The 27,161-nt window shown below is 37.6% G+C and overlaps 1 protein-coding gene and 2 long non-coding RNA genes across 4 annotated transcripts in view; 1 reads left to right on the top strand and 2 right to left on the bottom strand.

Moving 5' to 3' along the window:
• The window catches only part of QRFPR (pyroglutamylated RFamide peptide receptor), a 43,985-nt gene extending 41,291 nt beyond the window's left edge, over positions 1 to 2,694 (top strand). Inside the window, exon 6 of the mRNA XM_025874108.2 lies at positions 525 to 2,694. Coding sequence (XP_025729893.1) covers positions 525 to 865 — 341 coding nt within the window. The 3' untranslated portion in view covers positions 866 to 2,694. The remainder of the gene's footprint in view (positions 1 to 524) is intronic.
• LOC112826028 (uncharacterized) lies at positions 714 to 17,915 on the bottom strand. 2 transcript variants are annotated; one of them, XR_003208829.2, is made up of 4 exons: positions 17,337 to 17,915; positions 17,002 to 17,192; positions 8,602 to 8,884; positions 714 to 773 (listed from the first exon to the last, which is right to left on the bottom strand). It is a non-coding gene; the product is annotated as an uncharacterized lncRNA (long non-coding RNA). The 2 variants fall into 2 exon arrangements; XR_012378023.1 differs by lacking the exon at positions 714 to 773 and having other exon boundaries at positions 8,146 to 8,884.
• Positions 17,916 to 25,761: 7,846 nt separating this feature from the next.
• LOC112826191 (uncharacterized) overlaps positions 25,762 to 27,161 on the bottom strand; it is a 45,815-nt gene continuing 44,415 nt past the window's right edge. Inside the window, exons 3-4 of the long non-coding RNA XR_003208865.2 lie at positions 26,417 to 26,578; positions 25,762 to 26,273 (exon numbers count right to left, since the gene is read on the bottom strand). This is a non-coding gene — a long non-coding RNA (uncharacterized lncRNA). The remainder of the gene's footprint in view (positions 26,274 to 26,416; positions 26,579 to 27,161) is intronic.

Raw genomic sequence — 27,161 nt, 5'->3', positions numbered from 1 at the left:
CTTCTTTCATGCCATGCTTCCCATTCTCCCTAAGCCATTCAAACACTGGGAGAAGCGTAACATCCTCTGAGTGTTCTCTGTTTAGATTTTAGAATACTGACTTGAATCACATGTATTTGATAACACCTAGGGTTTCAGCCAGACCATCAGTGTATCACCTCTGATAATCTGAGACTTAACATAATTCTCAGGTGATTGTGTTTCCATAACACAAGCAAACATTTGAATGGTAACCGCTGCTTCCAGTTTACATGAAGCTTGGAATCCAGTGGAAATGCTGTCAGCCCTCTAATATGTGCTGAGTGCCAGGTTGTGCTTGCGAGCCAAGACTCTCTAAGAATGAGGATGCATCACAGGACTTATTTTTCGTCAGAAATCAGATGATTCTTCCCAAAATTGTCTTGAGACTTTCTCACACCTTTAGCCACTTGTTGAAGCGTTCGGTAAAGACAGATGATAAACAGAAATTTTACTCTCTGCTCACTAGAACATAATGCAGTCTACACTATTACTTTTTATTTCAGGCAATTTTGAAAAGGAATATGACGATGTCACAATCAAGATGATTTTTGCTATAGTGCAAATAATTGGATTTTCCAATTCCATTTGTAATCCCATTGTTTATGCATTTCTGAATGAAAACTTCAAAAAAAATTTTTTATCTGTAGTCTGTTATTGCATAGTAAAAGAAACCTTATCTCCAGCACGAAGGCATGGAAGTTCAGGAATAACAATGATGCAGAAGAAAGCAATGTTTTCCCGCAGAGAGAATCCTGTGGAAGAGACCAAAGGAGAAGCATTCAGTGATGGCAAAATTGAAGTCAAATTGTGTGAACAACGAGAGGAGAAAAAATATCTCAAATGACATCTTGCCCTGTTCAATTCTGAACTTTCTGAGAATTCTGCTTTAGGCAGTGGGCACTAATTATAACAAGGTCTTCATAATTAGTATCATTCATAGCTTACTCAGAAGAGAAAATTATTTTGAGCAAAGGGTAAATAATTTTCTATTCTTGGAATGATAAAAAGAAGGAAATAAATCATTTTTTCATAAAAAATATAACATACATGAAAACACAGTTTTGAAAAATTAGTAAACCATCCTTCTAGATCATAAAAGTGGATTTAAGAAAAAAACCAGTACAGAAATAGATGTTTCCCCCACAATGCAGTCAATGTAATATGACTCTTTTTTTTAAAGATTTGTTTATTTATTTAAGAGAGAGAGGTGGGGGAAAGGGGCAGAGGGAGAGAATCTCAAGCAGACTCCCCACTGAGTGAGGAGCCCGATGGGAGCTCCATTTCAGGACCCATGAGATCGTGACCTGAGCCGAAACCAAAAGTCGGGTGCTTAACCAACTGAGTCACCCAGGCACCCCTGTAAGGTGACTTTCTGTGTATTGCTAAATTCCATGAGAAAATAACTTAAAAATTATACCTTCTTTCTTGAATAATTTAATAGTTGAATACAGTAATGTAATTTGCAGTGCACTGTTGGAGCTTGGTGATACAGTCTCTTGCAAATGAGGTCTGACCAATAATCATAAAGTCCAAGAAGATGGAGAAGCCGCAAAATGACAGATGGGTGAGATTTAGAGGCAGATGCCGGGTTTGAGCTTCTTACAGCCCTACCAGCTACCACTGCCGTGATGACTGGCAAGGTACTGAGCCACTTTAAGCCTCTATATTTTCCTGTGTAAACTGGTGTGGTGCCTCCTTTGCCTCTCAGGGCCACTGCCAGCCCTTTGTACTCTAAAGCACCCTCACGTTCTGAAGCATTTTCCAGGCCTCCCCTTTCTGTTCCCTTTGGCTTCCTGAGAGTGGCCCGTAACCCAGTCCAGCTTTCCACCTGTGCCTGGTTGGTAGCTGGTTCCTCTCATCAAAAGGAGGATATTTCTGGGATCCTCATGTATAGGTTGACTGTAATAGACGTAGGCCAGTCTAACTATCTCAACTATTTCTATTTTTAAACCCCTTATTTTACTGGTGGGATGAAAGACTGTTATATAAAAGGACTTTCTGATGTAGTTAGCAGATGAGAGAGAGAATCAGCTCCAAGCCCATGAGATTTTACTGTGCTCAAGGCTGACCCCCAAGAGAGCGAGGCCAGGAAGAACAACAGAGTTCCCCACCCCTATCCCTGACCTAAATCTCCCTTGAGCTTAACCGCTCTTCTTTCCAGTCTTCTCTTCTTACCCTCAAATGTCATGGAACCAGTGACCATGTCCCAGGGCCCTGTCACTTCCCCTTTAACATCTGAGGTTCCCAAAATCCATTCACAGCCTCTTGGCTCAGGTGTTTCTTCTGCCTCCAGTCTTCCAGCACTTCCTCTTTCTGCCAGGAAGGACAGAAAGGAAGAGAAGCTCACGAATTCTCACGGTATTTCACTTGTGAAGCTTCAAGGTTTGGGAACCAGAGAACTCAGGCCATGGGGATCTTTCAAAATACAGACATTTAACTTTATAGGTGTGTCAAGATAAACATGGATAAAGAAACAAAAACGAAACATTGTGTGGTATTAAGAAAAAATGGCAATATGACACAAGAAAATTAACAAAGTCAAGAGAAGAAACCTGATGATTTGGTTTGTGTTGAAATGGACTTATTATGGGTTATGTGTGTGCATCCTCCTGTTATGACTAGCTACCCTGTGGCAAAACAATAATTGTCATCAAATCATTAAGCCATTAAATATGAATCAAATTCTCTGATTTTGCTTATCCTTATTTAATCAGTAAATATCCATCTGACTCTTCCTAAATTTGATGTGTACACATGCTCCAAATATAACTTAATGAAGAATGGATAAATCAACACTGTTACTGACCATTTAATTATTAAGATTAGAGATTTTTAAAATTCTTAAGCATTGCACACCTTGATCTAAAAACATTTAGATATTAAATTATAATTTAAATAATTACTCTAAAATGTCCATTCTATGAAAGACTTTCCCCTCCTCACCTTGCATTAATGACATTTCAGAAACAAAAATAGAGCATTTTTTAAAAAATATTTTATTTATTTATTTATTCATTTATTTATTTGACAGAGAGAGACACAGCGGGAGAGGGAACACAAGCAGGGGGAGCGGGAGGGGAAGAAGCAGGCTTCCCATGGAGCAGGGAGCCCGATTCCGGGGCTCGATCCCGGGACCTTGGGATCATGATCTGAGCTGAAGGCAGACACTTAACGACTGAGCCACTCAGGTGTCCCAATAGAGCACTTTTTAAATTGTCCTTTAAACATGCAATCTTTTTACTCTGTTATAAAGGTTTGGAAGAGAAAACTGGTCCAATCCATTATCGAGAAACTGATACAATTAGCCAAATCAGCTCTGAGTCCAGTCTGGGCACTGAGTCCTGACGAAGTTGTAACACAGCTTGTGGAGCCCAGAGAGAGTTCACCTTCGATTTGCAAAAGGAGCTGTGGTAATGGTCTTTATTTTGCTTTCCTCTGACTTCACAGGCCCCTGAGCCTCTTAGGGCCTTTGTCCTCCACCCAGGCATCTGCTTCCTCCCCCCCTTTTTTTTCCTTTGCCTTGGGCTGTCACTCATTTTTTTTCCATCTGATTTCCCCTTAATTTGTGCTTGAAGTGAGAATTGAAAAGGTCTCTTTGGATCCAAGAGGTAGGGTTGTGGAGGGGTACAGAAAGCTAGTCATTAAAACCATTCATTAGCATTTGGGTAAAATGTCTATGAAATCAGTGAAAAGATATGCATCCCTGCTCAGACCTTTAAGCCTTTTAGTTCATTATTGATCATTATGTCAAAAAGAGCTATGTCTTTTCTTCCACTCTACCAAAACAAAAACAAAAACAAAAGCAAAAAAAAAATCACCTCTTTTATCATAGTTTGTTATGGATCAGGACATTAGCACTATGCATGCTAGTTTGACTAAGATTAATTTCTAAGTCCAAATATGTTTTAAAAAGAAGAACCAAGTTGCAGGGCATATACCACCTTGTTTGAAGACCAATTATAAATTACAATAATCAAAAGAGCATGGCATTGGCCTACGGATAGACATATAAACAATTGCAAAAGAATAGATATCAAGAGTGGATGCACATATATATGGATGACTTATTTTGACCAAGGTGGCAATATAATTTAATACAGGAGTCCTTCGAATTTTGAAAGAGACCCACCCATGAAAAAGTGTAGATTGGCTACATATTTTTAGATGTTGTTCTTTATTCACTTATTCAACAATATTTTTGGAGTTCCTACTATGTGTCAGACCTAGACACCCTATTTCCATTTCAAGATCAAGAAAATCCTTTCTACTCTGAACCAGATGAGGCTAAAGAAGGTTGGTTGGCAAATGAGAGAAAAGGGGGAAGAAAGTCATAAAATCAGGTGGATCTATGTACTTTAAAAACATGCACAGCCTTCCTGGTTTATATCTCAGGCCCTTTGTCCTCTTGTTCACTCAGATTTTTGTTTTCTAGAACTGAGATTATGATTCATCTATGAAAGAAAAAAATCAGAAAGAAATGAGATAAAAGGACATACTCCAATTTGTGTATTTAGAATCCTGAGAAGACAGGAGTAAGTGAAATATTGTGCCAACTCCACTGGTTTCTGGTCACCATGACAGATGCCTGGGCTGTTGCTATGTTTACAAAACTGTGTTAACTCAGGAAAACCTACATATGAAGAAACAATTTTTATTTTTATTTTATTTTATTGTTACTATTTTTTGAGAGAGAAAGAGTGCATGCACACACACTATGGGGAGGGGCTGAGCGAGAGGGAGAGAGAATCTCAAGCAGGCTCCATGCTGAGCATGTGGGACTCAATCTCATGATCCTGAGATCATGACTTGAGCCGAAATCAAGAGTTGGACGCTTAACCAACTGAGTCACCCAGGTGCCCCGAAACCATTTTTAAAAGAAATCTTTGATCTGGCAAAGGTAGTTTTAAAAAAGGAGATCTCAATGAAAAAGATCATCCAGGAAACCTATAATTATAGCTCCTCTTTGTAGGGAGTAGATGTTCAAGTGTCACAGTTTTTCTCTAAACTCCACCAGCCTGAATGGGTTCAAAAATAAAGAATTTCTTATTTAAGATAGCAGACTGTGTGAACATATTTATTTTCCTTGCTGAAATCCTACCAGAATGATAACAAAAGAGTAATGAAATGTACAAACCCACAACATCGATGAAAAACAAAGGGTAGTCACTGTGGATGAGAATTTTCAATAAATTTCTTGAAAACATAACTTAGATGTTGATTATGAACATCATAATCATGAAGAAAAACAGTGGAAGTTATAGGTTAGAATACACCCAGGGAAGACCAAAGCAAAAAGAAGGAATTACTCTCTTCAGCAGAATCCTAGAGAGACTTGGGATCTTTTAGAGGGTATCTGAGAGGGAGAGTGAGAGAAAAAGGGAAGGAATTCCTTGATGATTTGTCTACAGAAAGGTTAGCAACCCCAGTCCATCCCATTATTCACCATGTACAAAATGGCCATAACAAAGGTGTTTAATTCTCAGTACTTGACAATTCCTCCCCCCCCCCACAAACACACAGGTTTCCTTTTGAATGAAATTGGAGAGCTACAGCAATTAGTGTGACTATTGGCAGAAACCACAGGGTTCTGGAATGCCAGAGTGCCCTAGTGTAATGAATCCACACTCAGTTAGCCTAATCAGAACCAGCCACTTGCCACCATCAGCCCATGTTCATGGAGCTCTCAGTCAGTTCTCATTTCTGCCTCCTTAAAGGATTGTTAGACATTTTAGAACATCCTGAAAAATGAAGGAAGGAGACTATGATAGAGATAGAAAACTAACTCTAGAATAATCAAATAATTCAAGATAGAAAAAGAAAATTTAGAAATGCATTTAATTAGTACTATTCTCACAGAGGTGTAAGAAGATATTATTTTTATAAAACCATCAAAAAAACATGCTACAAAAGGAAAAACTGGGGTTAATAAAACTCTAAGAAATTAGAAATAGATTGCTGAAGTTAAAAGTAGATAATTTACTTATCTTTATTCCTCATATATTTAAGAGGAGCCCAAAAAATTTCCTTCACAAGTGTTTCCTAAAGTACGTTTGTATGGCAAACCTCTTGAGGCTATGTTTATTATTCAGAGTGTTGTCTGGAGACAGATGGCACACTCAAACTGAGTAATTTGAGGTGACATTAATAAAGGGACAATTTACAAAGGAGTGAGCAGGGTACAGAAAAACAGAAGGATTGGTACAGTACCAGCTGCTAATGATAGCAAGGCAGTGTTCCCATCCTTAGGCCTGATGGGCAGACAAAAAGATGGAGGATGAGCAGAGGGAAGAAGAGGAAGAACAGGAGGAGAAAAAGAAGAAACTGAGAGACAGTGAAAGATCTGTGCATAGGGAGCCACCTATTGAAGCTGTGACTGTCAGTGGAGGTGTGAGCCAGCACATGCTACTCCTCATGGCAAGTGCCATGAGCACAAATGCACTAACCTGACTCATGCTTCCTCTGATCCGCAAGTGGTCTCCATTCCCCAAACATAGCTGAGAGGCAAGAGAGCCGCCTTGATCCAGGCGTGGAGCAGAATGATGCAAGGGGGATGATTCCAGGTGGACAAACAGAAGATATCCAGTACATGAATGCCTGAACATATTTAGTCATGTGTTCATACTTAAACGGTGGTTAGGTAGATATAAAAGTCTAAGTTCTCAGTTCATTTCATTCACTACATCTAAATCTGTGATGTTTTGTTTTATTTCAATGTAGCTGTTTAGAATTCTGATGTTAGCCTGAGGTATCTTCTTTCTCTTCGGCATCTTTTAAATTTGCTCTTGGACTTAGATCGCATAAAATTTTACCGCCATGTATTTAGAAGTGTATTTTCTTTTCCTTTGGTACTCTTTGAGTACTTTCAGTCTGAGGATTCTCATCTTTATTTTTGGAAAGCTCTAGTTATTATTTCTTCAAATATTTCCTTCCCTCCCTTTATTTTTGTTTTTTCTTCCAGAATTTCTATTCTATGGCTTTGACACTTCTACTTCCACTCTTCATTTCACTCAGTTTTTCATTAATGATTTTTTTCATCTCTTTAAACTTCCTTGATATCTTCTGGGAGCATTACTTAATTTGATATTCTTGCTCAATAATTTGTTCTTTTTCTCTATCTACTCTGCCTTTTGATCCTGGCATATGATATTTTTATTTCAAATTTTACATTTTTCATACTGAGCATATCCACTTGAATTTTCATTGTAACTGCCAGTTTGTTTTTCATATCATCAGCATGTTTATTATGCTTATTTTATTTTTTAAGATTTTATTTATTTATTTTATTTTTACTTATTTATTTATTTGTAGAGAGAGAGAGTGTGTGAGCAGGGGGAGGGACAGAGGGAGAAAGAGAGAGAGAATCTCAAGCAGACTCAGTGCTGAGTGCTGAACACAGAGCCCAATGCGGGCCTCAATCTAAAGACCCTAAGATCATGACCTGAGCCGAAATCAAGAGTTAGATGCTCAACTGACTGAGCTACCCACACACCCCTGTTATGCTTATTTTAAATTCTTGATCTCCTCATTCCATTTATTTTACATGACTACATAGATTGGTTATTCTACCTTCATCCTTTAATAGCAGCTGTGTTTTTCAGATGTCTCCTTAATTTACTCTGTGTGTCCTTATTGTCTCTTAAAGTGTTAGAGATCTTGGCTAGTAGTATGCAGGAGGCCTGAAGAGGGGCTGCATCCAGGTGCTGTCCTCTTTGTGAGTTTACAGAAAGAGAGGATGTCCTTCAAGGCACAGAGCTGCTAGCACCCCGATTTAGACCATTCTATCCTTGTTTACTCCTTTCCCCTCAGGTAACCTTGGCCATTTTATCACAATGTCAACTGAATTCTTTTTTCCAATGAGGATGAAGTCATCACATTTTTATTCTATCCATTTATCTATCCATCTAATATATATTTGTTGAGTGACTTCTTTTTTTTTTAAGATTTTATTTATTTATCAGAGAGAGAGAGAGAGACAAGAAGCAGGCTCCCCGCTGAGCAAGGAGCCCGATGTGGGACTTGATCCCAGGACCCTGGGATCATGACCTGAGCCAAAGGCAGACGCTTAACCGACCGAGCCACCCAGGCGCCCCTTGTTGAGTGACTTCTATATGCCAAATTTGCATTTACAAGATAGTAGCTCTACTCATTAGTTATTAGTCCATAGAACGGGTTTTGAACAAAACTAACTGATCATCTTGAAAACAAGTAGATACACATAACTTTACCAAATAGCCATTTTCAAAACTTTTGAGAACATGATAAAGCAAGAATTTATAAAATGTGCAAAATTTACATATTTATGCCTGTAAAATAATTGTTTATACTTGAAAATGCAGTCTTATTGTGAACCCTGAGAACTTGGAGCTGTTCTATTTTTAATAATAGGAAAAATTGAGAAAGCAGAAGAAAACAGGAGGAATAGATCTGATTTTCTTTGAGTAGATATGAAAGGCTCTCCCTCCACCTTCAGACACAGATAAGAGGGGTGGCTACAGGAGGTGGGTGGGAAGTGTGCATGCAATGTGGCACGGGAAACGTTGAGAGGGCAGATTTCTGTGAGGGGATGAGATTTTGGGTTACCTGCTATCATTGCTTTGGTTGAAAATTTGGTGTGGCTGAGCCTCTGGACACCACCTCTTCCTTATCACCTCACTGGGTGGAAAAGGAAGAGGGTGTTTTTTCTCTTTTGAGGCCCTTACCTTGCAGGGAATAAGGTCCTCTGAGACTGGAATCTCACTGAGGCTTTCAACATTCTGTAGGAGAAATGTTAGCTTTAAGATTGCCCGAGAACTGGTTAACGTTGTGTGTTTCCATGGTTATAGATGACATCTTCATCCTTAGCTGGTCTTTCGTCAGTACATGCCTGTGTCACAAGAGGGATAGGGTAAGAATATACGGTTGAATCACATCCAAGAAGGTGTTATTTACTGGGGGAGGGCGGAGAGAAACAGCTAAATTATACCATATTAATTTATTTGCTTTAGATAAAATAAAGTTAAAATTAATAAAATTAACTCTAACTACAGAGTTTCTATTTCCTAGGTTGGCAGGAAGTTAGTTTAAACATTGAGTCACTGGTTACTCCATTTGCAAATATTAAACTTATTTATAATTTGTTGTTAACAGAAATATGTACCATGTTGTGTAGATTTAATTTAAATGCCTACTCAGTTAAAACTAAATTTCTCCAGAAACATGCTTTTCTAAAACAAACAAGCAAATAACATCAACAAAAAGTAAACGCATAATTAAATGAAAATAAAAGAGTCATACTATACTTACACTTTACTTTTGGTCAAAAGAATAGGAAGTTGGGCTTCATAATAAAAATAAAAGAATTTAGGTAAATGAATAACTTAAATTGGAATAATTCAAGCAATTTTTTATCTCCAATATCTGTTTGGGGTTTTTTATCTGATGATTACCTTACTTTTACAGATCATTGAGAGTATAAAGCTCAAGACCTAAAACAAAAGTAGATATTCTTATTTTGCCCACTAAAATTGAAGTACTACTTTTCTCATGTTATAAATCTTTATTGCCTCACATTTGGAAAAAATACAATGGAAAGTATAGTAAATAGATAAAGCCATTTATATTTGGTATTAGAATGCAAGTAGATTTAAATTACAGTTGTCCTTGATGTTAGAATTCGTATCACTTTACCAAAATAGTGAAGCTGTCCTTTATGTATGCTCCTTAATTTAGTATGTATTTATCAAGTGCCTATGGTGGTTAAAACGCTAGGCACACAACACAAAATAAGTGCTCACTCTGGGAGCTTATAGCCTGTACTAGTATAAGAAAGGGAGAAAAATTTCAGGTAAAATGGGCAGGTTGAAGAGAACAATACACCTATTACAGAGAAATCAGCTGGTTTGGAATCAGAGGAGGAGGACTATGTTGGAGATGGCAGTGAATAGGCATCAGGAATAAGCCATGATAGAACTGACCATAAATTGAAAGGAAAAAGGCCTTAAATGACCAGACATATTTTCTAAAATTATTTAATACTTTTTAGTCAGAAGCTGATCTGTGGGATATTGAGCTTGTATGCCCTGAAAATTTCTTTGGATGTGTTGTGTGTGTGTGTCTGTATTTATCTTCTAGCTATTTCAATTATTTTTCTATTATTCTGTTCAAGATTTTTCTGAAGTGTTTTCCCTTTATGTTTTATGCATGATTGTTTGATCTTCAAATTAAGACTGACAGTCTTCCAATTAGGACTTCTTGGATCAGCTCTTCCCTTCTTACATCCTACTGTGTAGACTTTCTTGCATTCTCTGTGATTATAACAAATGTAATAAATAAATATATACAATTATAGTAATATAATACATAAATAAAGTAATAAAATATCATGCTGTTGTAAGGATTAAGAAAACATTTATGTAAATGTACCAACACCAGGATGCATATGAAAACACTTATTCATTACATTGATAATAGTTTCCTTGCTTGCCCACTCTACCTCTGAAATGTTTTTGAGAACTCACTTATTCCAAGATATTCTTTCTGGGAACTGAAACGCTTGACGTACATAACTTCTTTCTGACTGAGAAGGGGAAGAAACTCTCTAACGAGGCGTGTAGAGAGTTAGATTTGGTTCATTTTCAATAACAGTGAAAAAAATTTTTTTAATGCTTAGCAAAAAAAAATTGCCTTTGCTTTTAAGACATCTAGGTATTTTTTTTTGCAATGCATTTCACATAGCATAAAATTTACCGTTTAAAAGTATGAAATTCAATAGTTTCTAGTATATTTACAAAATTGTGCAACCATCACCACTGTTTAATTTCAGAATATTTTCATTACATCAAATCAAAACCTTGTATTCAAGAGGAGTCACTCTCTACTATGCCCTTTCCTAGCCTCTGGAAACCACCAATCTACTTTCTGTCTCCATGGGTTTCCCTATTCTGGCACCTATTTGCCTTTTCAGCCTATTCTTAACAACAATAACAAATAACAAAATAGAACAATTATAACAATATACTGGAATAAAAGTTTTGTGAATATGGTCTCTCTCTCAAAATATCGTATTGTACTGTACTCAGCCTTCTTCTTGTGGTGATGTGAGATGATGAAATGCCTCTGTGATGAGATGAAGTGAGGGGGATGACATAGGTATGGTGATGTGTTAGACTAATATTGACCTTCAGAAGGAGGATCATCTGCTGCCAGACCACTGTTGACCACAGGTAACTGAAACCATGGAAAGCAAAACTCCAGACAAGGAGAGACTACTGTAAGGTTTACTATGTTGTTGTATGTACCAGTAGCCCATTCCTTTTTAAGGATGAATAATATTCCATTGAATGGATATACCACTTCTAATCAATTTGTCAGTTGATGAACACTTTTTCTACCTTTCGCCTAGTATGCATAATGCTGCTATAAACATTCATGTATGAGTTTTTGTTTGAACATATATTTTCAATTCTGCTGGATATATACCTAGGATGGAATTGCTGGGTCATAAGGTAACTCTATGTTAAGCTTTTTGAGGAACTGTCAAACAGTTTTTCACAGTAATTACACATTTTTTCCTTTCCAACAGCAATGTTCAAGGGTTCAAATTTCTCCACAATCTCACCACACTTGTTATTCTCCAATTTTTTGATCATAGATGTCCCAGTGAGTGTGAAGTGATATTTCACTGTGGTTTCGATTTGCATTTCACTAATGTGTATCTTTTTGTGTGCTTTTTGTCCATTTGTATATCATCTTTAGAGAAATGTAGATTCAAATCCTTTCAGTTTTTTAATTGGGTTATTTAGGTTTTTATTGATGAAGTGAAAGAATTCTTTATATATTCAAATCTAGCTCTTTATTAGATTTATGATTTGCAAATATTCTCACCTATTCTGTGGATTGTCTTTTCACTTTCTTAAGTGTCTTTTGAGATACAAAATATTTAAATTTTGATGAAGTCCAATTTACCTATTTTTTCTTCAGTTGCTTGTGTTTCACGGCATATCTGAAAAAACATGCTTAACCCAAGGTAACAAAGATTTAGATGTATATTTTCTTCTAAGAGTTTTAGAGTTTTAGCTACTACATTTAGAACTTTCATCCATTTTGAGGTAGAAGTCCAAATTCATTCTTTTGCATATGGCTATCCAATTGTCCCAGTGCCATTTATTGAAAGACTATTCATTCATTCATTGAATGGTTTTAGCACCTTTGTCAAAAACCAACTGACCAAGAATGTTTAGATTTATTTCTGGACCCTCAATTCTATTCTATTGATGTATATGTCAGTTTTTATGCCAGTACCACACTGTCTTGATTAATGCAACTTTATAATAAACTTTAACATCTGGAAGAATGAGTACTCCTGCTTTGTACTTTCTTTTCAAGATTGTTTTGGGTATTTTGGTTCCCTTGCATTTGCATATGAATTTTAAGATGTTCTTTTTTTAATTTCTGCAAAAAAAAAAAAAAAGCAGTTCAAATTTTGATGGAGATTGCACTGAATCCATACATCAATTTGGGGAATATTGCAACTTCAACAATATTAAATCTTTCAGTCCATGAACATGGGATGTTTTTCTATTTATTTGTCTTCCTTAATTTATTTCAACAATGTTTAATAGTTTTTGTGTACAAGTCTTATACTTTTACTTAATTTATTCCTAAGTGTTTTATTCTTTTTGATATAATTATAAATGAAATTTTAAAAAATTTCCTTCTCTGGTTGTTCATTGCTACTGTGTAGAAATACAACAGATTTTTGTATATTGAACATGTACCTAGTACTCTTGTTGAACTTCTTTATTTGCTCAGATTATTTTTATTGTGGATTCCTAAGCTTTTCTATATATAAGGTCATGTCTTCTGTGAATAGAAGTAGTTTAATTTTTCCTTTTCAATGTGGATGACTTTTATTTCCTTTTTTCCCCTCATACCCTGACTAGAACCTCTAGAACAATGTAGAATAGAAATAGTGAGAATGGAAATGGCATTGTTCCTGATTTGGGAAACAGTATTTCTCCATAAAGTATGATATTAGTTGTGGGTTTTTCATAAATGCCTTTTATCAGGTTGGATAAGTTCCTTTCTATTCATGTAATATCTATTGAGATGTTCATGTGGTTTTTGTCCTTTATTCCATTAAAATGAGGTATTGTATTTGTTAATTTTCATATGTTGAATGAACATTCCATACCTGGGAAAATCCCACTTGGTCATAGGTACATAATTCTTATATATCACTAAATTTGGTTCGCAAGTATTTTGTTGAAGATTTTTGCACCTGTAGTCAAAAATGGATACTAGTGTATGATTTTATTTTCTTGTGATTATTTTATCTGGTTTTGGTGTCAGGGTCATACTGTCTCGTATAATGAACTATCAACTTGTTCCCCTTTTTCTGTGTTTTGTTTTGTTTTTGGAAGAGTTTGTGAATATGTTAATTTCTCTTTAAACATTTAGTAGAACTCATCCATAAAGCCATCTGGGCCTGGCTTTTTTGTGGGATTTTTTTTTTTTATTACTAATTCAATCTCTTCATTTATTATTGGTTTATTCAGATTTTAAATTTCTTCTTCAATCAGTTTCAGTAGTTTGTGTCTTTCTAGGAATTTTTTTTGAGAGAGAGAGAGAGAGAGAGAGAAAGCGAGCACAAAGAGGGGGAGGGGCATAGGGAGAAGGAAAGAGAGAATCTTAAGCAGGCTCCATGCTCAGTGCAGAGCCCGACGCAGAGCTCCATCTCACAACCCTGAGATCATGACCTGAGCTGAAATCAAGAGTCGGACGCTTGACCAACTGAGCCATCCAGGGGCCCCAAATCTTAGAATTTTTAAGTTTCATCTAAGTTACTGAATTTTTATACAAAAAATTGTATAATTTTTATAGTATTCTCTTATGATCCTATTTATGTAAATTCACAGTAATATCCCACCTTCCATTCTACTACACAGACACACAGAACTAAATTTGGTGATATTTTCTTCACTTTCCCAGAATTAGGCAAGAGTCCACTAAAATGAGAAAACATGTGGTTCTTGATTTTACCCTAAATTTTCTGAAAATGGGCCACAATTCTTCCTCAAAACTTTAAAATCATTCATATTTTTTATTATTAATCTTTTATTGCTCTGTCATCCTGCATCTATTAGGGTTCAATCACTTATCAAAGAACACACATAGACTCTAGCCTCATGTATTTAAACAGATCAAGCCTTTTTTTTTTTTTTTTTTTCTTAATTAGCCAACATTGACAGGTGAGGAACTGGGAAGCCAGTTCTTGCTGCTGGCTCCAAACCCACACAATTTCTGCCCCTAGCCATTCCATGAGAATGGACAACTTATGATCCACTGTTTAACACTGGAAAATGAGGAACTCAGCCTTGGGACCTCTGCATTAGCTGTCACAGAAAAGCCAAATGTTTCTGTGACTAACTTTACCAGCAACATCCAGAGTTTTGCCCACACTAGTTTCATCAATTCTCAAGGTGATACCATTGGTACACACACAGGTTTCCTAATGCTTTTATTATAATTTATTTATAACTTTAGCCACTTAGAAATGTAAACAAACTTTATGAGTAATTTTCTCTTTAGATACAATATCTGTCTCCAGTAGCATCTTTTTAAATGTGTTCTTTGCTCCTTTCAGCTTTTATATACTTTTAGAAACTTTCTATTGTACTCTTCTTCACATAACTCATGTTTGCCAACCTGCTAGCATTGGCATTTTTGTTCTCTGAGTTAAAGTTTACTTCAACTTCCCCTCTACAGCATCATTACATATTTGTGAGATAATAAGTACTTATATTTTCTTAAGTATTTGAAAGGACACCTACACTTTAAATGTCTGAAACTATAATGCAATAGCAACAAGCATTTACTTGAAGCCAGAACGAGAAGAAACAAATTACATGATATGGGGGAAGGGCATAATTAAAAAAAAAAACATAATCTTCTCTCAAATCAGTGGAAAAAATTGCCAATGAGAACCCTGAATCAAGAGTAATTTTCAATACTGTGTTCCCTTTTGACTTAAATCCATTTGTCTTATGGTGCAAAATAGGAGATTCTTGGATATGAAAAGCAATACTCTGCCTGGGAATTCCCAGAACACAGTGGTATAGCTTTTTCTTGCTGTCTTCATTCTACCAGAATACCTAATCTGCATTCATTACACATTCTTTCCATAGAAAGTGTCTTATTTATCCTCATCCACCTATGTCCAAGTTTATTTGAATGAAATCTCTTGGCATGTCTCTCTTTCTATTATAAACTTCGTATTGGAGTATTATATATATATATATACACATATTATGTATATATAGAGAGAAAAGTACATAAGTCATAAGCATTGAGCTCAAAAAATGAAAGGAATTTTAGAATTTTTTTCTGCTGATACCAGTGTTGGCTTATTATAAATTATGCTCCATGTTTTCTTACTGAGTGACATCTCAGCTTACCCCATTGAAAATAATTGTCAAATGGCATATATTTAAATGTTTCAGATTTCCAAAGAGATCAGTTACCATATTAGAAACTGAAAAATTAGAAAAAATCAATTAGTTGATCATTTTTGGAGCCACTGGGTGATTGATCTGGCAACCATATGCATGTGTTATGACTGAATCCTCCTGGGAAAGCGGAGGCCAAAGCTTACTGAGATTTATAGAGGGAGAGCAGTACCAGACCTAAATCTACAGCCCGCACTTTTTCATGCACCAGGTTGCTCAGCAGTGGCACACAAGATGAAGTTTTGGTGGCATTCAGTTGAACATTTTGAAACTTAGATGTCATGTATTTATTTTAACATGCCCTGGAAAAAAAAAAAACTAATGGTTCTATCAAGCTTATAATTTCTCAAAGAAGAATTTGGTGAGTCACAGAGAAAACTTTTAGGCCGAAATCCTGGGAGGCTGGTACTGAAGATTGGCTCACTACCTCCATTCCCACCTGCATGAAGTGGAACTTACTGCACATTACAGTCTGGGAGATATGGACTACATTTCCTCCATGCCTTTAGAGGTCAGACTTCCCTGCGATCTACCATCAGCCTGGGACCTAGGAGACACACCTATTACACTTACGTATCTACCTTCATAACTGTCACTCATAATTATTTAAGAGCATAAATGGAATTTAGGAAAAGGCCCCACTTCTGCCGCTCGTTCTGCCTCTGTGGAGAAACACAACCATGAGAGCACCTGGTTTTCTGTGGCAGCTGCAGCAGAGGCCCCCTTGACTCTCTTCCATCACTAACCTATTTCACCCCCGTGTCATCATAGTTAGGGTTTGGTTGAAGGCAACAGAACACCCGTTAGTCAATTTATGTCAAAAGAGGTTAAACAGCAGTTTTGCGGTGACTCCTACTACTTTTGGAAGGGCTGGAGGAGCAAACTCTAGACTGGGTTTGCAGGAATTACTCTCATAAAGTGTTACTGACTTGACTAAAAGCCACTTTCTCTGCTACAGTCTGGAAGATGAGGAATCAAGAGACTACCCCTGCAATTGCTGGCTTCAAGACCCCGTCTGTTTGTCATGACTCACACACTACATGGATTGTGATTTGTCCATTCCAAATTTATTATTTTTCTTTATTTTATTTTTTATCTCTTCCTTTTTCACGTTTTTTTTAAAGATTTTATTTTTATTTATTTGTCAGAGAGAGAGCACAAGCAGGGGGAGCGGCAGGCAGAGGGAGAAGCGGGCTCCCCGCTGAGCAAGGAGCCCGATGTGGGACTCGATCCCAGGGCCCTGGGATCATGACCTGACCCGAAGGCCGACGCTCAACTGACTGAACCACCCAGGCGTCCCCCTTTTTCACGTTTAAATAAAACAGTCTGTTGATAATGAAAAAATGCGGAGCTGTCTTTTAATGTAAAGATAGCTTAAACTTACCAAGTGCATATAGTAAATACACTGTAAAATGCTATAGTTTTAAAAAATTACATTTTTCCACTTTTTCCACCAAATCTGACCGCCATCTCCCAGCACCTGTCATTTTCTTACACATTGTTCTGTAGCTGTAGGTGGCGCCATTGCTGCACAGTGGCAGGTCAGCTGCATAAAAATTGGCCTTCAGGAGGACTCAGAACAGGTTAATTTTAAGGATCATCGGCAACTCCAGCACATGGTTGGGTCAGAGCTAAGTTTTTTCAGGTTTGGTCTGTGATTCAATGTTGGCGAATTGCCTCTACTGCCTGGAAAGTAAAGGTAAAAAAGAGTTGGCAGTCTTAATCCACAAGTGGGTTTGTCAGCAAGAGAGAAGGTACAGTACCTTAGCCTTTAGTGGGATGCTCTTGACAGCCCAGCTCATGCCTTGCTTTGCTTCTTTCAGAGCTCACCTGGGCTGGTATGAAAATCAGCCATTCTGCTCACGAGACCATCTTCAGCTGTGGGAAGGTGAGTGAGGAGTTGCCTGGGAGAGGAGTCCATGACACTGGGGGAGCCGTTTCTCATTCATCAAACTCATGCCTCGTCCTCCTCTTTCCCTGACGCTCCTTCTTCCCTTAGTAACAAAGCAGGGATTCTGTCTCTTTCTGATTTTTGCGTTATGGAATAAATCATTCCCTCAAAACTTTATTTTTGGAAGAAAAACTAAAGTAGAATATGAATGTGAGCACTAAAGCCCAAATAAAGATAAATTCTGGGGCTCATTAACCTATTCAAAAGCCAAGACAATGTAACTGAGTAGGAACATTGGCTCCTGTGCCTTCCTTTGGACTCTTGAAATCTTCTAGCAAACTTGAAAATGGGTGGAAGAATAATAATTCTTAGAAAACCTCAGTTACTTAGAAATCTATGTGAGCTGCATATTTGTAAATGAATGTAGTTGCATTAATAACACTAACAGACATGCTTAGTAAAGGTTCACCCAACCATGACTCTGTGGGTCAGCTCTTTTGGGGGAAGTCCACTGTATTCTCAGCACTGTGATCTGCTATGTGCTTCACAGAATAGAGTTTGAACTTCACATGTACGTTTTTGGTAGGTAGAGATTTTTGTGTGGTTGCACTTAAACACACATACACACACACACACACACACACACACACAAACATAGCCTGGAGGAGTGATTTCCATATCTTAAAACAAAAATTTCCTGAGCCCCACCCACACAGATTACAATGCAGTTAAGTTTGAGGCAAAACTTGGGAATCTCTATTTCTAAATGCTCTATAGATCACTCCAAGAATTTGGCGAGTCATGGAAGTCTGGCCTGTAAAGAAGGAATCAGAAAATCGGTGTTAGAAACCAGAAAAGAGAGATGGCTACACTTCCAGGGCTTGTGCTACAATTTAAAAATCAGTACATTTACAAAACTGGAAATGAATAAAAAGATGGGCTGAGGGTGAGAAGTGAAAATTTGGATTTCTGGAATCTAAATCCCTTTACTGCCTTCTGATGACACCTTGATCAAAATTGCTTTTTCTTTCAAGTCCACTTTAGTACAGTGGTAGACTAGAATCATACACACCTTCCAATGATATCTAATAACGTGATAGAACATATTTGTGGTAAAAAAAAATAATCTTTGTGCTGGCCCAATTCTTTATGAGCTAGTCTCTGGCTATTGGACATGCTGCACACTTACATGTCTTGGTGTTACCAACTCTTGTGTCAAGTGAATGGAGAAGGTGGTGGAATCTAATACACACCACTGTGTAATTTAAATTGACTAATAAAGGGGCATCTGGGTGGCTCAGTCGGTTGAGCATCCGACTCTTGGTTTTGGCTCGGGTCATGATCTCAGGTTGTGATGGAGACCCACGTCGGGCTCTGTGCTCAGTGGGGAGTCAGCTTGTCTCCCTCTCCTTCTCCCTTGCCCTTCCCCTTGCTTGCCCTCTCTCAAATAAATAAACAAATCTTTTTAAAAACTAAAAATAAATAAATAATAAATAGATAAATAAACAAACTAATAGAGAAATGTAGTCCCAAGCTATGGGCATACTGATACAAAATGGCAAAGAAAACGGGGACTATAGTAAGGTACATGTTGTTTCTAAGAGCATATTAAAATAACATGAAAAACCCAATGTAGAAACTCTTAGTTCAAATAGTTCAACCTTGTATTTAAAAAAAAAGTAAAAAAAAAAAAATGTGAGTCATATCCTTCTATTCTTCACTGACTATAGATATTACTTCTTTTTGCATTAATAAATTACATTTTATTATTATATTTTATTATAACGATTTTTGTTATCCATTTTTGCATTGCTATTTTGCATTCAAGATTACCTTAGAAGTACAAAATACAATCATGACTACAACAAAGTAGTAAAAGTAGTAAAAGTCCTAAGTACTGTAAGGGGATTATAATAGCTTAACTCCATTTATCCTCTTACTATTATTTTTGCTATTGTCACATTTTTTCCTTCGGCTTAAGTTATAAACTCTTGAATTTCTGTTCCTGTGCTTCTGTTTTTTCATCTGGGGCCATTATTTTTGACATGAAAAGCAACCTTTAGTATTTCTTCTATTATAGGTCTACTACCAACAATTCTTTCAACTTTGGTTATGTGAAAAGTCTTTATTTCTTCATTTTGGGGAGGATATTTTCACTCTGTATAGAGCTCTAGGTTAGAAGGTTTTGTTTTGTTTTTCTCATTCAGTTCTTTAACAGAACTTTCTAGCATACAGTTTTTGAGTGGTATTTCTGTGAAGGTAACATGGGTTTCCCCCCCACACCCCATTTGAAGGATTTTCTCTTATTAGTTTTAGAGTAATAAGAGTTGAAGTTTTCTTGGTATTTATCTTGCTTAGAATCTGCTGAATTTCTTGAATCTGTGGGTTATTTTTCACTAGATTTGAGAAGGTTATGGCCATTACTTCCTCACATAGTTCTTTTGTCCCAGTGCCTCTCTTCTCCTTTTGGGACTCCAGGGGTGTGTATGTTAGAGATCTTAATCATATATCATATCTCATATGTTGCATTTGGTTTCTTCCACTCTTGTTGGCTGCCTGTGCCTTCTAAACACTTTCTATTGAAAAAGAGTCTACAAACCTTGTCTTGTATGTTCCACCTGCTCTTAAACTCATTAAAAGATTTCTTAATTTCAAATTCTGTATTTTGCATTTCTAGAATGTTTGATTCTTTCTTACAGACTCTAATTCTCTATTCTAATCCTCCATCCCTTTATCCATTTTCTTCGTATTTCCCTCAACTTTCTTTAACTTATTAATCATGGATACTTAAAGTCTTAACCCTTAACCACAACTTCTGGATTTTCTCTAAGTTTGTCCCTATTGGCTACTTTATCTCATGTCCCCTTTGGATCCACTGTTTTGTGTTTTTATAGTATTTTAGATTCTTGTTTCTTGTATCATTTATTTCTTCTGAGGGCTGTGCATCTGCCAGTTCATCTGGGATTTTTAATAGTACTTCTTATTCTATCCTGTTTTTTATACATTTATCTCTTACAAGGTCTGTGTTGGAAGATGACTCTCAATTGCAAAGAATTCAAAGTTCTTTCTATTTGTAAGTTGTTGAAAAGTCACACCTTGAGAATAAGTGTTTTGAGAGACTGTTCTGAGAAAATTCCTGTGTTCTGGCCACTGCAGAGAAGCATGAAATGCTAGAATCTAAGGATTATTCATGCTTAATATATTCTGCAAATGCTATCTGCAGCTTATTAGTCCAGATTAACTTTATTTTTCCATGATTATATTTCTCTCTGTATCTTATTATTCATGGCAAGAAGAGTATTTATTTTAAGTAAATTTCGAAAAGGGAAAGCAAAGCTTCTGATTTGCTCCATTATGTAAAGGGTTCTCTCCTTTGAAAGTTATAGCTCACATGGAATCCTTTTCCTTTCCCAATTAGTTAATTAATTCATCAATTCCACTTCTCATGTTCCACCTATTATTTTATTTAACCACTTCTTAACCATATGAGCTACACAAATATTATTTATGTATAGACTAATGCCAGAATGGTTTATTTAGCTATAAACTGATCTTCCTCTAAAAAAGTAAACATGTTACATGTGCTTTGTACTTAAAAGAGTCCCAATCAAACATTTGAGACTCATCTAATTGTAGAGAAGGAAGGAAAATTAATCTAGGGGATTCAATCCCTGAGCCCATTTCAGAACAGCATCATACATTTTAAAGTAAAGTTGACTCATTTTCTTTGTTTCTTTAACATATTTTATTAAACCTTTACTGTCAGGAACGATTAATAAAAGAATATGCCTTCACTATGCAGACACCCTTTCTTCTATTAGGGTCACCATGACCGAAAAGCATTCTTTTGAACTTCCAGGAGAAATGGCCCCAGATTTATTTGTCCTTCATAGTCCTTTAGGGTACATATAACAACAGAAATTTGTTTAGATTATGAGTCCATTAGATTTTTATATATATATAATTTATACATATAAATCGCAGGGCAAGCAAGATTTATAAACAAATTTTAAATAGATTTGCAGGAATTATTTGTTCATCTCCCTCAGGTAATAAAGGAAGATTTGTTTTGTTTTGCTTTGCTTTGCTCTTGAAAAAATACGGCATACCTTGTTTAACAATAGATAAAAGACACAGCTTGTTGAACGGATTTGTTCCTTTAGAAGGAAAAATCAGAGACAGCAGTGTCAAGACAGCCTCAGACCCATGTAGGGGATTTTTCTGAGGTTTTCCAGTAATACCCACCCACCTCCTTAAACTCTGGTTCTGCCTTGACATATAATTCTCACTTAATACTACACACAATTTCCCTCTGATTAATATTTCAATTCTCACATTCAGATTCACAATATTTTTAACTAGCAACCTCTCAGATATCATCTAACGGTGGTTATAGGGAAAACGCTTACTCTATCCTACCTATTATCACTCCATTTATTTACCTTCTGACTACTACAAATAATTTATAATCTCCACATACAGTAATCCACACTCATGAGAATACTTCCCAGCACCGAAGCAGAGAATCATCAGGATGTATCATTGGAAAATCCATGAAAAAATTATTACTACTTATCATTGATAAGGCTATTGAGACCTCCCACAAATATGATCCCACAATGTCTCCCTAGCATATCTGAGGCAGGGTTGCCATGGATTGAATGAAGTACTGCACATAAAATGTTGTGTGATGTCCTACATTCAGAAAACTCAAGCAATTTTAGCTATTATTAATATTATTATTAATATTAGACAGCAGTTTTTTTTTCCAACTCAGTACATAGCCATATTTCTCTTGACATTGATGTGTCCCAGAATTCTTGTAAATAAAACATGGGCCATTATCAGAAAACCGTCTTTTTTCCAAAAGATAATTAAGTTGCACATAATCACTTAATTATATCATAGTTAAGCAGAGTCTGCACTCTCTCAAATATTTGATTTATCCTTGTGGAAACAAAGTTTTAAATTTGTCTTTTCAACTGAATGACTTACTTTTCTGACAAAGGTGGAACTGGCTCCTAATTTCATCATCATGTAGAAATATGCTGAGTGGATCATAAATGTGAAGCTCCTTGATTGAACATGATTCATAAAGGGCTATCTATCAGCCTGTATAAACATCCATAGACAACCTGCTCAGGTTTGTGTGTGAGTGTGTATAAGTCGCGAGGGGAGGTGAGGAAGACAGCAGGCCATGTTTGTATTATATCAGGAAAATTCCTTTCTAATCTTCTCATGAACAGATTCAATTGAATGGTTTATTATTTTTAACCAATTCTCTACCGTTAGAAGTTTCAGCTTTTTTTCCCCCTCATAAGGCGTTAAAGAAATTCAGCAAGGCCCATTTCACTCATTGTCTTTTTATCACAAGCCAAGTGTGCTTTAGTAATATGAGTGATTAGGTCATTTGTTAAGTTCGACAGGTAATTACGTGGGCCACTTTAAGCAGAATGCAGTAATGAAGAGGTAGGATTTTAGCCACACATCTACAGCACACCTACATAATGCCAAAACTAGGTGGGTTGTATAATTTATTATCTAAATTGGGACACTTTAGAGAGTAAGAAGAGGCTCTGTTCATAAAGACAACAGGAGAACAGGCATGAACTGAGACTGTCCCCAGTTAACTAGGATGTACGGTCACTCTGACTGTAACCCTCTTAAGATCTTGGAAAAATACTGGAAGACATGAGATGTCTTTTGTTTTCTTATAAACTATCCCACAGATCTATATGAGGCCTGGCCAAATTGTAGCTTAATAGTTAGGTGATATTAGTTGGATAAGTACAATCTATTACATAGATAATAAACCTTACAGAGGAGGAGAATGAATTTAACAGCAGCCTGGGGACAAGGGAATGATGCCTGAGCATGTTCTTCAGGAACTATATCAGAATGTCTGAGCCTGCCTAGGACTCAGTTTCTGCCAGGTGTTTCCACATTGAGGTCCAGCTCACATTTCCTAGATATTCTGGGATTCTGGCCTCAGTTGCAGGTCTATCTATGCATCCATCGAGACTAAAGTTGGAATTAGGTCTGTCAGGGTCATGCAGAAAAATGAAGGTCTCGGGAATCGTAGCCTGAATGTGAAATAAAAGGTCATACAGAAGTTGTAGAAGAGAAATCGGTCAGCAGGAAGGACCTCAGGAGACCTTCGGTTTAAAAAATCAACATCCAGAAAAAGTTTTCAAACAGAAGGAAAGATTCTGCCTCGGATTACCATATACATCCAAGAGACTAGTTTGAGCCTCAGAGGAGCCCAGGTCTAGGTGGTACCTTGTTTTAATGAGACCTGAGAGGCAGGATGAAGCAGAGATAGGAAGTTAAACATTTCGGCTAGATTGAAAGGAACTCAGACAGTCTGAGATTTAAATCTTCCATTCAAAGGTACTGGAGAGAGGTGGCTGCATCTGTAAATGGTTCTTGGCATGTATTAGGACCTATATTTCTGGACAGATAAAAATGCCAGGGAGAATAGCAGTAAGTAGACAGTGAAAAAAGTGTGGGTTTCAGCACTGAATATTTTCATGTGTCTGCAAGTATCTAAGACGCCCCTCCTTTCTCTTTCTCAACTCTAGGGAGCAAACAGCCCCAACAGATTAAGGGCCACAGAGATCCCAAGAGCTCTGTTTGCAAGTCTTACCCCAAGAACGAGAGGAAGATGTGTTTAGGAAATGTCAAAGAATGACTGTAAAACCATTAACAAAGCTTCTGGGACTTTACTCTTTGGGGAAAATTCACTGAACCCTGAGATCAGAGAACCAGAAAGGAGCCTGGAGACCAGTGATTCTGGTCCCCTTCCCATGACAGATGAGGCTACTGAGACCCATATTGTTAGGGTCTCATTAGCTTCATCTGTCCAGAGTTGTCACACAGCCAGACAGGGGCGGAACTAGCACTAAAGCTCAGTGCTTCTCACTCCCTATTCAAGTCAGTGGAGGGAGGGTAAGAAAGAAGTGTTTAGGGGGAAAAAAGACTCTGAAATCTAAAAGGTGGGAGGTAGTGAGATAAATTTTAAAAATGGATTTTCAAGGGGCACCTGGGTGGCTCAGTCATTAAGCGTCTGCCTTCAGCTCAGGTCATGATCCCAGGGTCCTGGGATCGAGTCCTGTGTCGGGCTCCCTGCTCCGCAGAAAGGCTGCTTCTCCCTCTCCCACTCCCCCTGCTTGTGTTCCTGCTCTTGCTCTCTCTCTGTCAAATAAATAAATAAAATCTTTTTTAAAAAATGGATTTTCAAATTTGGAACGTGGAGTTAGAAGAAAGCATAGGAGTGGAAGAAGCAAGCAGTAATCAGAAAGTCAGGGAGGCGCCATGTCTGGAAGGGGCAGGCACTGGAGAGGATTAGGAGGGCAACGTTAAGGAAAATCTCTAAAGGCAACAAACAAAAACACCAATTAGGATCATTCTAGCCATACGTTACGGTCACCTGGATTATTTTTTCAACAATGATATTTTAGAGGAGCTGCCTTGACACTCTTTGTTCCCCAACACCTACAACATTTTCTTTTGTGTTCTCTAAAAATACCTTGTAGATTAGTCAAAATGGTTTGTCATGGCATCCATAAACTGGGGGTGGGGTAAAGGTCAGATATGACCTCTGAACTTGATGTGCAAGTTGTCCAGAACCAAAATCTTTGGTTCGTGGACACAGATGGCATTTCATGCAGGCTGGTATATTGCTTACATGTCTCACCACTTGGCTGTAATGAGATATCCACAATGTTCATGATCTTTCCTGGAATACTCTTCTCCTTCCGTACACTCTTCAAAGGCTATGATTAGATTTTGTTAACCTCTGCAGGTCCATGACCTACCACATGCCTGGAACATAGTGGATACTCAGTAGATATTTTTCTTTCGAGTCCATGAAGGATAGATGAGTGAATAGCCATCACTAATTACATGATCTAGTGAGGTTGAATTGCCTGGAACATCTCATTCAAAGAGAGCTTGTTACTTATTTTTGGGATAAGGAAAAGAAGGTAAACACATATTTAATTTTATACATATAATTTTACACATACAAGAAGCCCTGATAAAATGTGATAACCACGCAATAACTGGAGCATGTCCACCCCCCAAAAGTTTTCCAAACATGTGAGCTTTTTTCATGACTCAACTCCTCTACACTTTGTAATAACCAAATACAGAAATGAAGACCATATAGGTCTGTATTTAATCTATTCCTTTGACCTTGTTTCACTCCTCAATCAACCAAAGTCAAATGAAAACCGCCTGAAGGAGCTAAATTTTTTTTAAAGATTTTATTTATTTATTTGAAAGAGAGAGAGAACATGAGAGGGAGGAGAGTCAGAGGGAGAAGCAGACTCCCTGCTGAGCAGGGAACCCGATGTGGGACTCGATCCCGGGACTCCAGGATCATGACCTGAGCCAGAGGCAGTCGCTTAACCAACTGAGCCACCCGGGCACCCGAAGGAGCTAAATTTTAATAAAACAAAATTTTAGAGAAAAATCTAAAAGAAAAGCACACTCCGACAATGTATCTAAGTGGATCAGGGTTTCTGTTTTCATACTGCTGAAGCTTAAAGTCACAGCAGCAGGGAACCCATGTCACAGCAGCAGGGAACCCGTGTCACGAAGGAACAACCAAACATAGCCCCAAAGTTCCCCGAGTAACGGAGCTGCGGGTGGCCTGGAGCCAGCACACACTGCCCTAGGCTGGCTCTGCCTGGAGGATCAGCCCCACAAATGAGAGCTGTAATGTCAGTTTCCACCAGAAAGGTAGCTGAAGACTATTTTTTTAAAGGCATGCATTGTTTTTGCCTGCATTGTTTTGACTGATGAAAGAGTGGAACTAGTAGATACATCCTTCTCTTCCTAGTACAGCTGGTTCAGGTGCAAACAGGCTGCATCTGAGAGGGAAGGAAATTTAGAGCATATGAAAGAAACAGTAGCCAATCATGAAGTTCCCCCCCACCCCCATAACCTTCATCGGAGGGAAAACGGGCACATCAATTAACCACCTCGGACGTTTTCTGAGGCATATTCAGTTAACCTGCAAAGAGTCAATCACTTTAAGAGACCATAGAAGCTGCCTTCTGGGTATTTTCAGAGAAGTGTAGCAGAGCTGCCAAAGAACTCAGGTGTTCAAGCAGAATATAATTCCTTCCTTTGCAGAACTCGCTTGATTCTTCTCATGAGATACTACTCACCTGAACTGTGGAGAAAAGCATTTGGTCCAACTTGGAAAACCACGTTTGATCTAATAATATAAATATTCTCTTGGATAACACTTGGTTTTTCAGGAATTGCCTCCTTTCTCACCTCTGTGCTCTAGACAGGGAGACCCCAACAGATAGATGGGCTCCCCAACAGTGTATGGCTGGGAGTGGGGAGCTTGCATAGCCTCATACCAACAGAGAAGAAGGGGGTCTTGGGGGTCCCCACATCAGTCCCTGCAGAGCTCTCAGCTCTTCTGTTGCCACACAGTGTTCCTTCCACCTGATTACTGTACAAACTATGGCATAGAAAACTGAATTTTTTGGCAAGTGAACTCAGCTCTCTCAGGGCTCCTTCTTCCTCACTTGGCCCTACTTTGGCTCTGACAGGTTCAATTTCTGTTCCTGAGGTTGGGCTCCAACTCAGCTTGTGGCCTTGGATCCAGGGGCATTTGCCTGTGTGGCTGTGACACTCCCCCTTCACCTAAGCTGATTGACCTGGACCACTGCGTACTGTCTGTGTCCCTCCTGAGGGAACGCAAGATGTTTTTTGTTTTTTGTTTGTTTGTTTGTTTTTCTGTT

Source organism: Callorhinus ursinus, unplaced genomic scaffold (assembly GCF_003265705.2).
Source record: "Callorhinus ursinus isolate GAN/ISIS: 27379988/994484 unplaced genomic scaffold, GSC_fseal_2.0 scaffold4, whole genome shotgun sequence".
Taxonomy (NCBI): Eukaryota; Metazoa; Chordata; class Mammalia; order Carnivora; family Otariidae; genus Callorhinus; species Callorhinus ursinus.
This window is presented reverse-complemented; position numbering and strand designations above follow the sequence as displayed.